Source organism: Ovis aries, chromosome 1, assembly GCF_016772045.2.
Source record: "Ovis aries strain OAR_USU_Benz2616 breed Rambouillet chromosome 1, ARS-UI_Ramb_v3.0, whole genome shotgun sequence".
Classification (NCBI taxonomy): Eukaryota; Metazoa; Chordata; class Mammalia; order Artiodactyla; family Bovidae; genus Ovis; species Ovis aries.
The window spans coordinates 219,992,359-220,005,075 of record NC_056054.1 but is presented as its reverse complement, the minus strand read 5'-3'; the positions used below and the strand labels follow the sequence as shown (position 1 = coordinate 220,005,075).

At 42.7% G+C, this 12,717-nt stretch overlaps 1 protein-coding gene across 6 annotated transcripts in view; it reads right to left on the bottom strand.

The window, feature by feature from the left end:
- Positions 1–5,565, bottom strand: part of GOLIM4 (golgi integral membrane protein 4) — an 84,046-nt gene extending 78,481 nt beyond the window's left edge. For 5 of the 6 annotated variants that reach the window (XM_042234842.1, XM_042234852.1, XM_004003185.5 and 2 more), the window contains exon 1: positions 4,726–5,565. In XM_042234842.1, the coding sequence (XP_042090776.1) occupies positions 4,726–4,912 (187 nt within the window). In that variant the 5' untranslated portion in view covers positions 4,913–5,565. The remainder of the gene's footprint in view (positions 1–4,725) is intronic. The other variant, XM_060405180.1, reaches the window with a different exon arrangement.
- Positions 5,566–12,717: the final 7,152 nt, after the last annotated feature.

Here is a 12,717-nt window from a genome sequence, read left to right as displayed (position 1 = left end):
CTGGGAAGGCAAAACCAAGATCACCAGCTGGTTTAAAAAAAAGAAAAATATAGCAAGACATCAAATCCAAGCACTCTGACTCCTCAGCCCACATCCACTACATTTCACTGCCCACCTTATATAAGCATATTCATCAGCAGAGAGCCAATACCACATAGGTATAGACCTACTATTTATTGAGCACCTATCATGCCAAGCACTGGAGATGAAAGAACAACAGAAAGAAGAACCACCACAAAAAAAAAAAAAATCTGGCCCTTAGCTGAAGGACACTTTTTTATTCTTTAAACAGGTTCAGGGGAGGTCGAAAAATAGTAGCCCGAAACAGTATGCTTTCATGCTCAGGTAAATGGGTCATCCCATGTCTCAGGGGAACACCATGCAAGGGACAACTAACTTAAATTAACCATGTCAGCCTTAAGCACCAAACCTGTTTATTTTAAATAACTGTCACACACTGATCTGAAATAGAAGCATCAGTCATGTCCGACCCTTAGCGACCCCATGGACTACAGCCTACCAGGCTCCTCCATCCATAGGATTTTCCAGGCAAGAGTACTGGAGTGGGGTGCCATCGCCTTCTCCAGAAATAGAAGCATAGAAGACAACATATGAACTTTTTCTCCATGGTTTCTGGTCATCCCTGGGAAGACCAAGAGCACTGCAATAACGTAATACAGTGTTTTAAGAACTAGTGACTGTTTGACCCTACTTAAAAATTTTTTTATACATAGTTACATCCCTCTCCCAGATCTTATTGCACAAGGTTACTCCTATCTCTGGCTATCACTCCCTCTACTAATTTGACATAATATACAGTTAATTAGTAACCAGACTTGAATTCTAACTTTAAATTATCAGGGAGGGTCCCTTCTCCAGAGTAAAGTACTTCGATTTACGCCAGTCTACCTATTTTCTTTGATGTGCATTTAGGTACAACAAAAAAGGAGCTAATGATAAAAACAAAGTCTGTGAATTTCAAAATTTTACGCACGGCAACCGTGGGAAGAAAAAGAGGTCAAATCTCTTAAACAGAAACCGTAATGATAACAAAAGCTAATCGTGAATGAGCAGTACCTACTATGTGCTAGAAGCTTCCTTTGCTGTTGTTTAGTTGCTAAGTTGTGTCTGACTCTTTTGTAACTCTATGGACTGTAGCCCCCCAGGCTCCTCAGTCCATGGGATTTCCCAGGCAAGGATACTGGAGTGGGTTGCCTTTTCTTCCTCTGAGGGATCTTCGTGACCCAGGGATCTAACTGTGTTGGCAGGTGGATTTTTTACCACTGAGCCACCAGGGAACCCCAGAAGCTTCATAGGTATTAATTATTTTTTTTAATTTAAATTTATTTATTTTAATTGGAGGCTAATTACTTTACAATATTGTATTGGTTTTGCCATACATCAACATGAATCCGCCACGGGACTTCATAGGTATTATTTTATCCTTACAGTATTTTATGAAATAGGCCATTCTAATCTCCATTATATAAATAAGAAAAATGAGGCCCAAGATCACACAAAAAGTTGCAGGGCTAGAATTTTAATCACATGCTTGGGTTAAAAGAAAAAAAAAAAGTCAAATGTCTTTTCAGCCAAGCCAGTGAAGTCAATGTGTGAATCAGCTGTCTCAAGACTACAGACCTGTGGTTCTCAACCTTGGCTGCGGCACTGCAATCACCTGGGGAGATTGCCAGAAGGTTTCCACCCCGACAGACTGTGACTTAATAGGCCTGGGAGCTGCCCAGGTGATTCTAATGGGCAGTCAAAGCTCAGACACTCTTCATAGACATAGAAAATAGTGAGTGGCCCCAAAAGTGTTTTTTTCTTAGTTTTTAAGTTAGCTAAAACACTGAGCTAATCAAAGGTTGTTACTACTGCCTCTGCCACCAGAGGTAACCTCTGCTCTACTCCTCAATATAATTAAGGAATATTATGGGTGGAAGACAGAGAGGCTAGGCTGGCAGACACAGACATTTGTTTTTAGTGGAGGGGGCATTGCTAAGTCTTGAACTTTCACATCACCCCCACCATTTCCTATTTACAAGACTGTTTGACTCCAAAATGCACTTGGAGTTAGACTTAACCTACTTTTAATGTCTAGTGTACAACCCATCATTAAACTGAAGATGACTCAAATATGTTCATTTACCAAATGACACCTTCAGAATACATGGCCAAACTAAAAGTTTTTCAACCAGCTTTTTCTTTTTTTTTTTGCCACTCATGATTAACTGATTTTAATCCAAGCCAGGTCAAGAGATTTCACATAGCTAAATAAGTCTAATGTCCTAAAAACAAATCTATGCTGGTCGTACATAGCACTGCCAAGTAAAATGTCATTTGTCATTGGAAAAGGGAAGAAAAGCTACCTGCCATCAAAAAATCTTCATTTTGATGGGAAATTCAAAATAAAATGCCACAGAATAGAAGTCAAGTGTGAAAAAAGAAAAACTGTAGAAGAAGAAACTAATCTGAGTGGGAGATAATTCTTCACACACAATCATACTGCAATTGCTGCAGCACAATTCAAAAGGAAATCGCAAAAGGGTAAATTAAGAAATGGACTGTAAGGTCACTCATTCAAACTGGCTACATTTTTGTTTTCATCTCTTGCAGCAAAGCAACTGCTACACACTATAATGGTCTTGGATACCAAGAACTACTCCTCTTCCCACTACCATCACCAAAAGAAGGGAAATAAAAGGAGAAAAGACACTGAGCCTGATCTTCTAAATAGAATACTGCAAATAAAGGCTATGACTCAGAAATTGGGACCTCCTCAGTCAATGAGTTCTACCACTGGGAATTAAGGCAAATATGGTGCTTGGGTTAATATTTCACTGCTGTTACTTGAGTTTTTTCGGGAAATGAAATCTGAGAAAGCAAACAAAAGTACTTGGAACTAGTTTTCTTACCACAGTTAATTTTTGTTTGTTGAGTGAATAAATACATTGACCCTCCCTCAGGGTCGGACACTGCTCAGAGCGGAGGGTGTTTTGATGAACTATTGATAGCACCTGCTCTTGAGTCTCCTGAACTAAAAGAACAAGGCACTGACCTTGTACCATCCACCATACACCCTTCCTATCACAAGTGTGAAAATGCAGTCCTGCCATTGTACTCCTAAATGGCAAATATTTCCCTGGATCTAACTGCACTGAACTTCACCAGGAAACCACTAGTATCTTCTAAGTAAATAAATAAATATCCATACTTTGCAAACCAACAGTAATTTATGAGTAAATCTCACCACATTTTACAGAAAAAAACTTTTTAACCTAAGGCTGAATCAAAACAGATTTTCCTTTTGAAACAAACCCAGCTCACATATTTTCATTGCCTGTGGTGACACAGCTTCAGTAAGCTAAAAATACTTCCTTTACTTCTAAACTGGGAAAAACAAATAAGAGCAAGAATCAGCTGTGGATCATTTTTCTTATTATTTTTTTTTTAACTAGAGAGAACATTCAAAATAGCTAAGTCCTGAAAAGGCATCTGTTTTATATTTGTATAAATATACAGTGACAGACACCAGCCATGCAGCTTGTATCTTCCTAGTAATGTGAAATAAGCTCTATTTGCATTATCAGCAAAGACTGTCAACATTTCACTACTCACAGCTCTTTACTATTATTACTTGTTCTGGTTAGGGAGAGGGCTGCATGAGTGTTGAAAACTAACCAAGAGTACAAGAAAAAGCTTTCAAAAAATACGTACAGGATGACGCTGCTCTTAACAAGGCCACCTGGTTCTGAATTTGCAGTCATGCATCATTTATGTGCCTGAAATTTACATTAAATGGGATTCTAAAATAGAAGGATAGGAGCTTAAGTCATTCTGCAGGTCTTGCTCACATTGTGCTTGCTGTATATTTGGCAAAGTGAAAAACCAGGTTTCTCCTCTTGTGCTTCTCAAGGCTAACTGTAACACACACACAGACACACACAGACACAGACACACACAGACACAGACACACACACACACACACACACACACACACACACACACACACCCCACCCCCCTTCTGGGATAAACTAAAAGTTAATTAGGAAAACAATTCAACCTTTTTAAAAAAATTTTTCCAAAAACATATGTGCAGGATGGTGAACAGTAGTGTGTACTTTCCCCAACACATTGAACATCTCTAAAGTCACACTACCGAGTTAGCAGAAATAAGATACTAGCAAGTGTAGGCTACATTCATGTAGAGCATTAGTTCGGACCACTGGGGCAGGTTTAATTTCCTTGGGGGAAAAACAGCAGAGTTTGAGAAGTCTCGGCCAAACTGCCCATTTCTTAGGCTACTGACAAAGTCAGCTGAAAAGCAAATACCTAGAAACCAGAAAACCAAGCTCCTCCGGATACACAGGCAGAGCGGAGGCAGGGATCCTGGTTTCTCTGCCTAGATGGCTGCTGGGCCTTTTGACAAATGACAAGTGCTGGGGTAAGAGACTCGCGTGCACCCGCCCATCCCATCGCCCAGTGGGACATGGGTTGTGCTACCAGTTTCAAATGTAACCGCCGGAGGAGGCCGGAGGGTGGGGAAGTGTCATGCCCTCTGACACTCCGGGGTCCGGAGGCCCGGAGAAGCTGCCTCTGCTGTCCCTGAAGGTCAGAGGTGGCGGCGCCCGCAGGGCCAACGGCTCGCCAAAGCCACTTTTCCAGCCAGGGCGGGAGGAGCGGGGCAAACTTGGCCACTGGCCGCGCGCATCCCGTTAACCGTACCTTGTAACTGGGCGGAAAGGGACTCCTGGTGCTGCTGGTACTTGAGCGCCACCGCCTCGGCTTTCCGCAGCTGCGTCTGCAGCTCGTAGTAGAGCATCGCGCCATAGAGAAAGCCGAATACCACGGTTAGCAGCAGCAGCGTCTGAAAGATCCGCTTCTGCTTTCGGGAGCACATCCCGTTTCCCATAGTCCCGCCGGGGCCCCGCGCCGCGGCCGTCCGCGCCGCCGCCGTGCCTTCCTCCCCTTGGCCCGAGCAAGCGCCTCAACTGCGGCCGCCGAAGGAGGTGGCCGGACGCAGCATGAGGAGGAGACGCGAGACACAAAAGCCGGGCCGGAGGGGAAGTGGCGCCCGCTCAGCCCCCGCGCGCGGCGGGGCGCGCAGCCATCGACGCCGCCGAGGCGGCCGCCGCCGCCGCCAAACTTTTGCGAGGCTGACTCTCCGCGAGTGCCCGGGCCCGGGAGGGGGCCCTCCGCATACTTTCCGGCGGGCTGTCCTCGCGCCGGTCCCCAGACGCCGCCTGCCTCTCTCCCTCCTCCCCACTTTTTGGCCCGGCTGCCCCCGGCGGCGCTCGGAGTCCCGCCCCGGCCGCTCCCCGCCCCCTCGCGGTGGCTCCCACTGCGCGACTGTGGCCACCAAAAGGAGGGGGTGCGGCCCCAACAAAGGGAGGCGGACTCCAGGCAGCCTCTCGGCGCGCGGCTCGCGGGGGTGAGTAGCTGGGTGGGCGACTGGCTGTCCCGGCCGAGTTTGGGGGGGACGGCGGGCCGGTGTCACTGACGGGGCTGCCGAACCTCGGCGGCCGCCGCCTCCCACCCAACTTACGTGTCACCCACGGCCCCGCTATTTTGGCCAACGGGATTCCGGGAGGAAGTCCCACTCGGGCTCCTCGCTCATTGGGCCGGTCAGAGCCGCCGTTCCCTCCCTTCGGGGAGGCAGTACCGGGCTCGATTGGACGCCCGCTTTGTCCGTCCGACCCCTGGGCCGCGCCCTCCCTCGAGCTCTTGGTCGGGCGAAGGGCTCCTTGGGCAGCCTGGCGGCCTGGCGCCGGGTTACGCCCACGTGGAGTGCGGGTGATGGGGAGAGGCCGTGGAGCCAGCCGCAGGGAAGTTGGGGTGCACGAGAGACGAGTCCCGGCTGCCATCTGGGAGAGAGATGGTGTGTGTGTGGGTGTGCGTGGGTGTGCGCGCGCGCGTGGAAGTGTATCTGTGATCCTGCACTTGGAAAGCACGTGGGGAGAAGATTACAGTGTATGAAGTGGGGAAGAGTGAATGGGAACAACCGTGTACTCTCCACAGAGCACCTTTCCTTCTTTCCCTGTCCAGTGGGCAGATGCGGCAGGCACACATAGCTAAATGACCACAGTTTTCTTGTAAATCAGATGCCTTGCCTACTGAGTCTTGCCCCATCCCGCGTCCTAGCGCGTCCCCACAGGTGGCAGGGCGCTAGTCCGGAGACTTGAGCACGCTACGGTGATAGACATAGCGCTCGACTGCCTGCGTGAGTTGGGGAAGTCAGCTTGTCTTTGGCAGAAGGGAAAGAAATGATCTCATGTTTTTCTCCTGGCTGCAAACAGAATAATTTAAAAACAAATCTTAGAGGCTGGAATGAGTATGCATTCATTTTGTCATATGTATTGGTTTTATTGGTGGCAAAAAATACATCAGTTACACTGCTAAGTTGCATTTTAAAGGCCAGTAGACTCCCTATGTAAAAAAAAAACAAGTAAAACAAACTTAATAACTATAAACCTCTTCAGAGAAAATCCATAGCACATTTGTTCTAAGTTCTTGAAGGGAAAGAAAATTGAGTTTATGCATAACTGATAATTTTGCTTTTGCTCTTGACCTAAATTCTAAAAAAGTAAATTATTTCTCAAAAGCCTTAGTAGTGTAATTTATCATATGCTGCATAATTTTTTAGATACTTTAACCAGATTTTAGTCACCACTGTCAATAATAGCCAGTGAATGCTCAAACTGAGAGTAGATCTGTTTAACCACAACTACTGCTTAAGGACAGCCCCTGTGCAGAAAATTTTTAGGTGGGCTCTGATATTAAAACCCATAAAATAAACCGAATTTACAATCTAGCTAGTCTATGAGCTTCCCTGGTGGCTCAGATGGTAAATAAACCTGCCTGCAATGCAGAAGAACCAGCTTTGATCCCTGGGTCAGAAAGATCCCCTGCAGGAGGGCATGGCAACCCACTCCAGGACTTTTGCCTGGAGAATCCCAAAGACAGAGGAACCTGGTGAGCTACAGTCCATAGGGTCTCACAGAGTCAGACACCACTGAAGCGACTAAGCAGCAGCAGCCTGTGATGTTAATACTATGGTGAAAACTCAGTGTGACTGACTTGTGCTTTTCCCTAATAAATGATAACTTACATTATTTTTTAAATGCTTTTATTTATGAATATACTATCTTACTTATCACAGCCAGGTTAAATATTTGCTTCACATATTGGTAAATAAAGCTTATCAAAGTACTGTGATAGATCTAGAACCTTCTAGAAAGCTAGGAGCACAACAGGATCATAATCCAGGTCAGAACCCTGTCCTTTCCATCTCTTTCTCCTATAGAAGCCATGTTCTCATTCTTTTGAAACAAGTTATATTAACAGATTATATCTGGTCCATTAGAGTGAGAAGCTAATTTAAAGAGAAAAAGATCTAAAGTTTCAGTGTTTTGTCCTGTCACGCAAATATTAAGTAGGCTTACTTGTTTTTGAATCTACCATGTTTAATCTACAGTGTTTAAATTTCATTCTTTCAATGTGACTCTTGAGACTGAAAACCTGAGACTGGATAATTCCTGTGACCTTGTCAGAATTCCTCATAACTAAAAATTCCTTACCATTGTCGGTGTGCAATTTGTTAAACAAACTTTTCCTCCAAAAAAACTACCTAAACTGCTCTGGAACAAATTAAGTTTTATAGCAACAATCCTGGCCCATACATGAATAGATAATTATCCTAGCCACAAAAGAAAAAGAAACTGTATAGAGAGTTGGAAAATTATTGCTCATATATTACACAGTACGCAATATTTGGTTGTTTTTCAAAATCTTTGGAAAATTCCTCAGCTTCCAGAATATATGATTACCCATTTTAAACCTCTGATTTCTTCCCCAAGTCTTATTTCTGACTGCAAAGGTATTCTTTGCCTAAGGCGGCTGGCTGACTGTACAGAATATAATAAATGTAGGTCATAAAACACAACTCAATATTTTAGTCATAAAATTTGAAAGAGAACAAAAATTATTACCTGAACTTATCCATTATTTCAAATTCAAGAAGGGTATGTAGAAGTACATAAAATCACTAATGGCAGTGTCTTTATAGTATTACTTTTCCAAGGTGAAGTGTGCTGCTAGTTTCTTGAAAATATCAGTGTAGAGCTTTTCAAAGGCCAATATTGGGGAAGCTATTCAAGGCCTATAAATTGAATTTACATAACTCTGCCTTTAGGTAGAGCTCTTCATATTGGTCTTGCTAGGTCTGTTGTAAGTTCTATTTTGTTTTTGTTTCTTTCAGTTAAGTTCAGTCACTCAGTTGTGTCCGACTCTTTGCGACCCCATGAATCGCAGCACGCCAGGCCTCCCTGTCCATCACCAACTCTAGGAGTTCACTCAGACTCACGTCCATCAAATCAGTGATGCCATCCAGCCATCTCATCCTCTGTTGTCCCCTTCTCCTCCTGCCCCCAATCCCTCCCAGCATCAGAGTCTTTTCCAATGAGTCAACTCTTCGCATGAGGTGGCCAAAGTACTGGAGTTTCAGCTTCAGCATCATTCCTTCCAAAGAAATCCCAGAGTGGATCTCCTTCAGAATGGACTGGTTGGATCTCCTTGCAGTCCAAGGGACTCTCAAGAGTCTTCTCCAACACCACAGTTCAAAAGCATCAATTCTTTGGCACTCATCCTTCTTCACAGTCCAACTCTCACATCCATACATGACCACAGGAAAAACCATAGCCTTGACTACACGGACCTTTGCTGACAAAGTAATGTCTCTGCTTTTTAATATGTTATCTAGGTTGGTAATAACTTTTCTTCCAAAGAGTAAGCGTCTTTTAATTTCATGGCTGCAATCAACATCTGCATTGATTTTGGAGCCCCCAAAAATAAAGTCAGCCACTGTTTCCACTGTTTCCCCATCTATTTGCCATGAAGTAATGGGACCAGATGCCATGATCTTAGTTTTCATTTTTAAATAGTATTATATATTTCTATATGCCATATATTTAACAATATGAATAATTTCAAAATTGTAAATCTAGACAGATTTCACCAAGTTAATGTTTTATTCCTAAAACTGGAAGAAATTCAAGAGATTTAAGATCTTATATTTGAGAAGGACCAACACCCTTCTTATTTAACTTATATGCAGAGTACATCATGAGAAACGCTGGGCTGAAGGAAGCACAAGCTGGAATCAAGATTGCCGGGAGAAATATCAGTAACCTCAGATATGCAGATGACACCACCCTTATGTCAGAAAGTGAAGAGGAACTAAAAAGCTTCTTGATGAAAGTGAAAGAGGAGGGTGAAAAAGATGGCTTAAAGCTCAACATTCAGAAAACGAAGATCATGGCATCTGGTCCCATCACTTCATGGGAAATAAATGGGGAAGCAGTGGAAAGAGTGTCAGACTTTATTTTTTTGGGCTCCAAAATCACTGCAGATGGTGACTGCAGCCATGAAATTAAAAGACGCTTACTCCTTAGAAGGAAAGTTATAATCAACCTAGATAGCATATTCAAAAGCAGAGACATTACTTTGCCAACAAAGGTCCGTCTAGTCGAGGCTATGGTTTTCCAGTGGTCGTGTATGGATGTGAGAGTTGGACTGTGAAGAAGGATGAGTGCCGAAGAATTGATGCTTTTGAACTGTGGTATTCGAGAAGACTCTTGAGGGTCCCTTGAACAGCAAAGAGCTCAAACCCAGTCAATCCTAAAGAAAATCAACCCTGAATATTCACTGAAAGGACTGATAATGAAGCTGCAATACTTTGGCCACTTGATGCAAAGAGCCAGCTCATTGGAAAAGACCCTGATTGTGGGAGACACTGAGGGCAGGAGGAGAAGAGGGTGACAGAGGATGAGATGGTTGAATGGCACCATTGAGTCAATGGACATTAGTTTGAGCAAACTCTTGGAGACAGTGAAGAACTGGATAGTCTGGCCTGCTGTAGTCCATGGGGTCGCAAAGAGTTGGACATGACTGAGTGAACAATAACAACCAGAAGCAAGGAGAGCATAAGGAAAATAAATAAGCGGAACTACATCAAACTAAGTTTCTTCCCAGTGAAGGAGACCATCAACAAAATGAAAAGGCAGCCTATAGAATGGGAGAAGGCATTTGCCAATCATATATATGATTAAAGGTTAATACCGAAAATATATAAGGAATTCATACAGATCAATAGCAAAATAAAATCCAATTAAAAATGGGCAAAAGACCAGAATAGACACTTTTCCAAAGACATACAGATGGCCAACAGGCACATGCAGATGCTCAACATCACTAATCATCAGGGAGATGCACAGGAAAGCCACAATAAGATACTACATCATACTTGTTCAAATGGCTTTATCACACAATGGAGTATTACTCAGCCATTAAAAAGAATACATTTGAATCAGTTCTGATGAGATGGATGAAACTGGAGCCGATTATACAGAGTGAAGTAAGCCAGAAAGAAAAACACCAATACAGTATACTAACACATATATATGGAATTTAGAAAGATGGTAATGATAACCCTGTATGCGAGACAGCAAAAGAGACGCAGATGTGTATAGCAGACTTTTGGACTCAGAGGGAGAGGGAGAAGGTGGGATGATTTGGGAGAATGGCATTGAAACATGTATACTATCATGTAAGAATCGAATCGCCAGTCTATGTCCAATGCAGGATACAGCATGCTTGGGGCTGGTGCACGGGGATGACCCAGAGGGATGTTATGGGGAGGGAGGTGGGAGGGGGGTTCGTGTTTGGGAACGCATATAAAAAATAATAATAAATAAAATAAAATCTATAATTTATGCTCATGAAAAAAAAAGACAAAAAATAACCAACAATGGTGAAAATCTGGGGAAAAGGGACCCTTGTGCACTTTTGGTGGGAGTGTAAATTGGTATAGCCAGTATGGAAAACAGTATGGAGGTTTCTCAAAAAATTAAAAATAGAACTACCATAAGACCTAGCAATTCTGTTCATGGGTATTTTTTTCCTGCTGCTGCTGCTACTGATGCTAAGTCACTTCAGTCATGTCTGACTCTGTGAGACCCCATAGACAGCAGCCCACCAGGCTCCGCCATCCCTGGGATTCTCCAGGCAAGAACACTGGAGTGGGTTGCCATTTCCTTCTTCAATGCATGAAAGTGAAAAGTGAAAGTGAAGTCGCTCAGTCATGTCCGACTCTTCGTGACCCCATGGACTGCAGCCTACCAGGCTCCTCTGTCCATGAGATTTTCCAGGCAGGAGTACTGGAGTGGGTTGCCGTTGCCTTCTCTGGGTATTTGTCCTAAGGAAATAAAAACATTAACTCAAAAAGATCTCTGCAACCTCCCTGTCATTACAGTATTATTTTTTAATAATCTAAGTTTTTGCTGATAAATGAATGGATAAAGATGTGGTATCATATATAATGAGGCTTCCCTTGTGGCTCAGACAGTAAAGAATCTGCTGCAATGCAGGAGATCCAGGTTTGATCCCTGGGTCAAGAAGATAGTATATATAATGGGTCATATGTAATGAAATACTACTCAGCTAAAAAATAGAATGAAACCTTGCCATTTGTGACAACATTAATGGACCTTAAGGGTATTATGCTACATGAAATAAACCAAAATACTGATGATTTCACTTACATGTCGGCTCTAAAAAATATAACAAATGAACAAACAGAAGAAAACAAACTTCATAGAGAACAGATTGGTAGTTGCTAGAGAAGAAGTCGGTGGTGGGTGGGACAAATGAGTGAAGAGGGTAAAGAGGTACAAATGACCAGTTATAAAATAAGTCATGAGGATGTAATGTACAGCCTAATGACTGTAGTCAGTATTGTAATATTTATTTGAAAGTTGCTAAGGATCTAATCTTAAACATTCTTATCATAAGAAAAGAAACTAATTTTGTGTGGTGATGGATGATAGCTAGACTTATTGCAGTGAGCATCTCACAGTCCACATAAATATAATATCGTTATGTTGTACACTTGAACCTAACATATGTCAATTAAACCTCAATTTTTACATGAAAATTAGCATCTTTATTAACTAAAAAATCAATAAAATTAGAAGTCAAACAAAAATGAAGTAGCAATAATAATAATTGCTGAAAAAAGTTTCATAACTATTTCATTTAGCACAGCAACTATTTCCATTTTTGCATATTACCATCTATTTCTTTCTCATCTGCAGTTATATTTAATTAAAGCTATGAAATAGCATATTATTTTGTATAATATTTTTTCATGGCCACTACCTTTATAATATCTTTTTTTTTATTGTCGTAAATCATGTTTTCAAATGTCTTCCTTTTCACTGAGGTGACTCTAGTGGTAAGCAACCTGTCTGCCAGCGCAGGAGACAGAAGAGATACGGGTTCAATCCCTGGGTGAGAAACATCCCCTGGAGGAGGGCATGGCAACCTAATCCAGTGTTCTTGCCTGGAGAGTTCCATGGACAGAGGAGCCTTGTGAGCTACAGTCCATAGGATCTCAAAGAGTCGGACACCACTGAAGTGACTTAGCACATGCACACACAATACCTACTTAGCCTGTCTCCTATATTTGGCCATTTGTATAGCTTTTAGATAATTAACAGTGAATATTTTTATTTGGTTTTTGTTTGTTTTCTTATCTACCAAATTATATTTTTTAAGGATACATTCCCAGGAATGCCATTTATGAAACAATATACAAGCAACTTCATGGGTCTGAGTAGTTCTACCAGTTTGGAAGTGCACTAGCAGAAATTTTCATTCAAC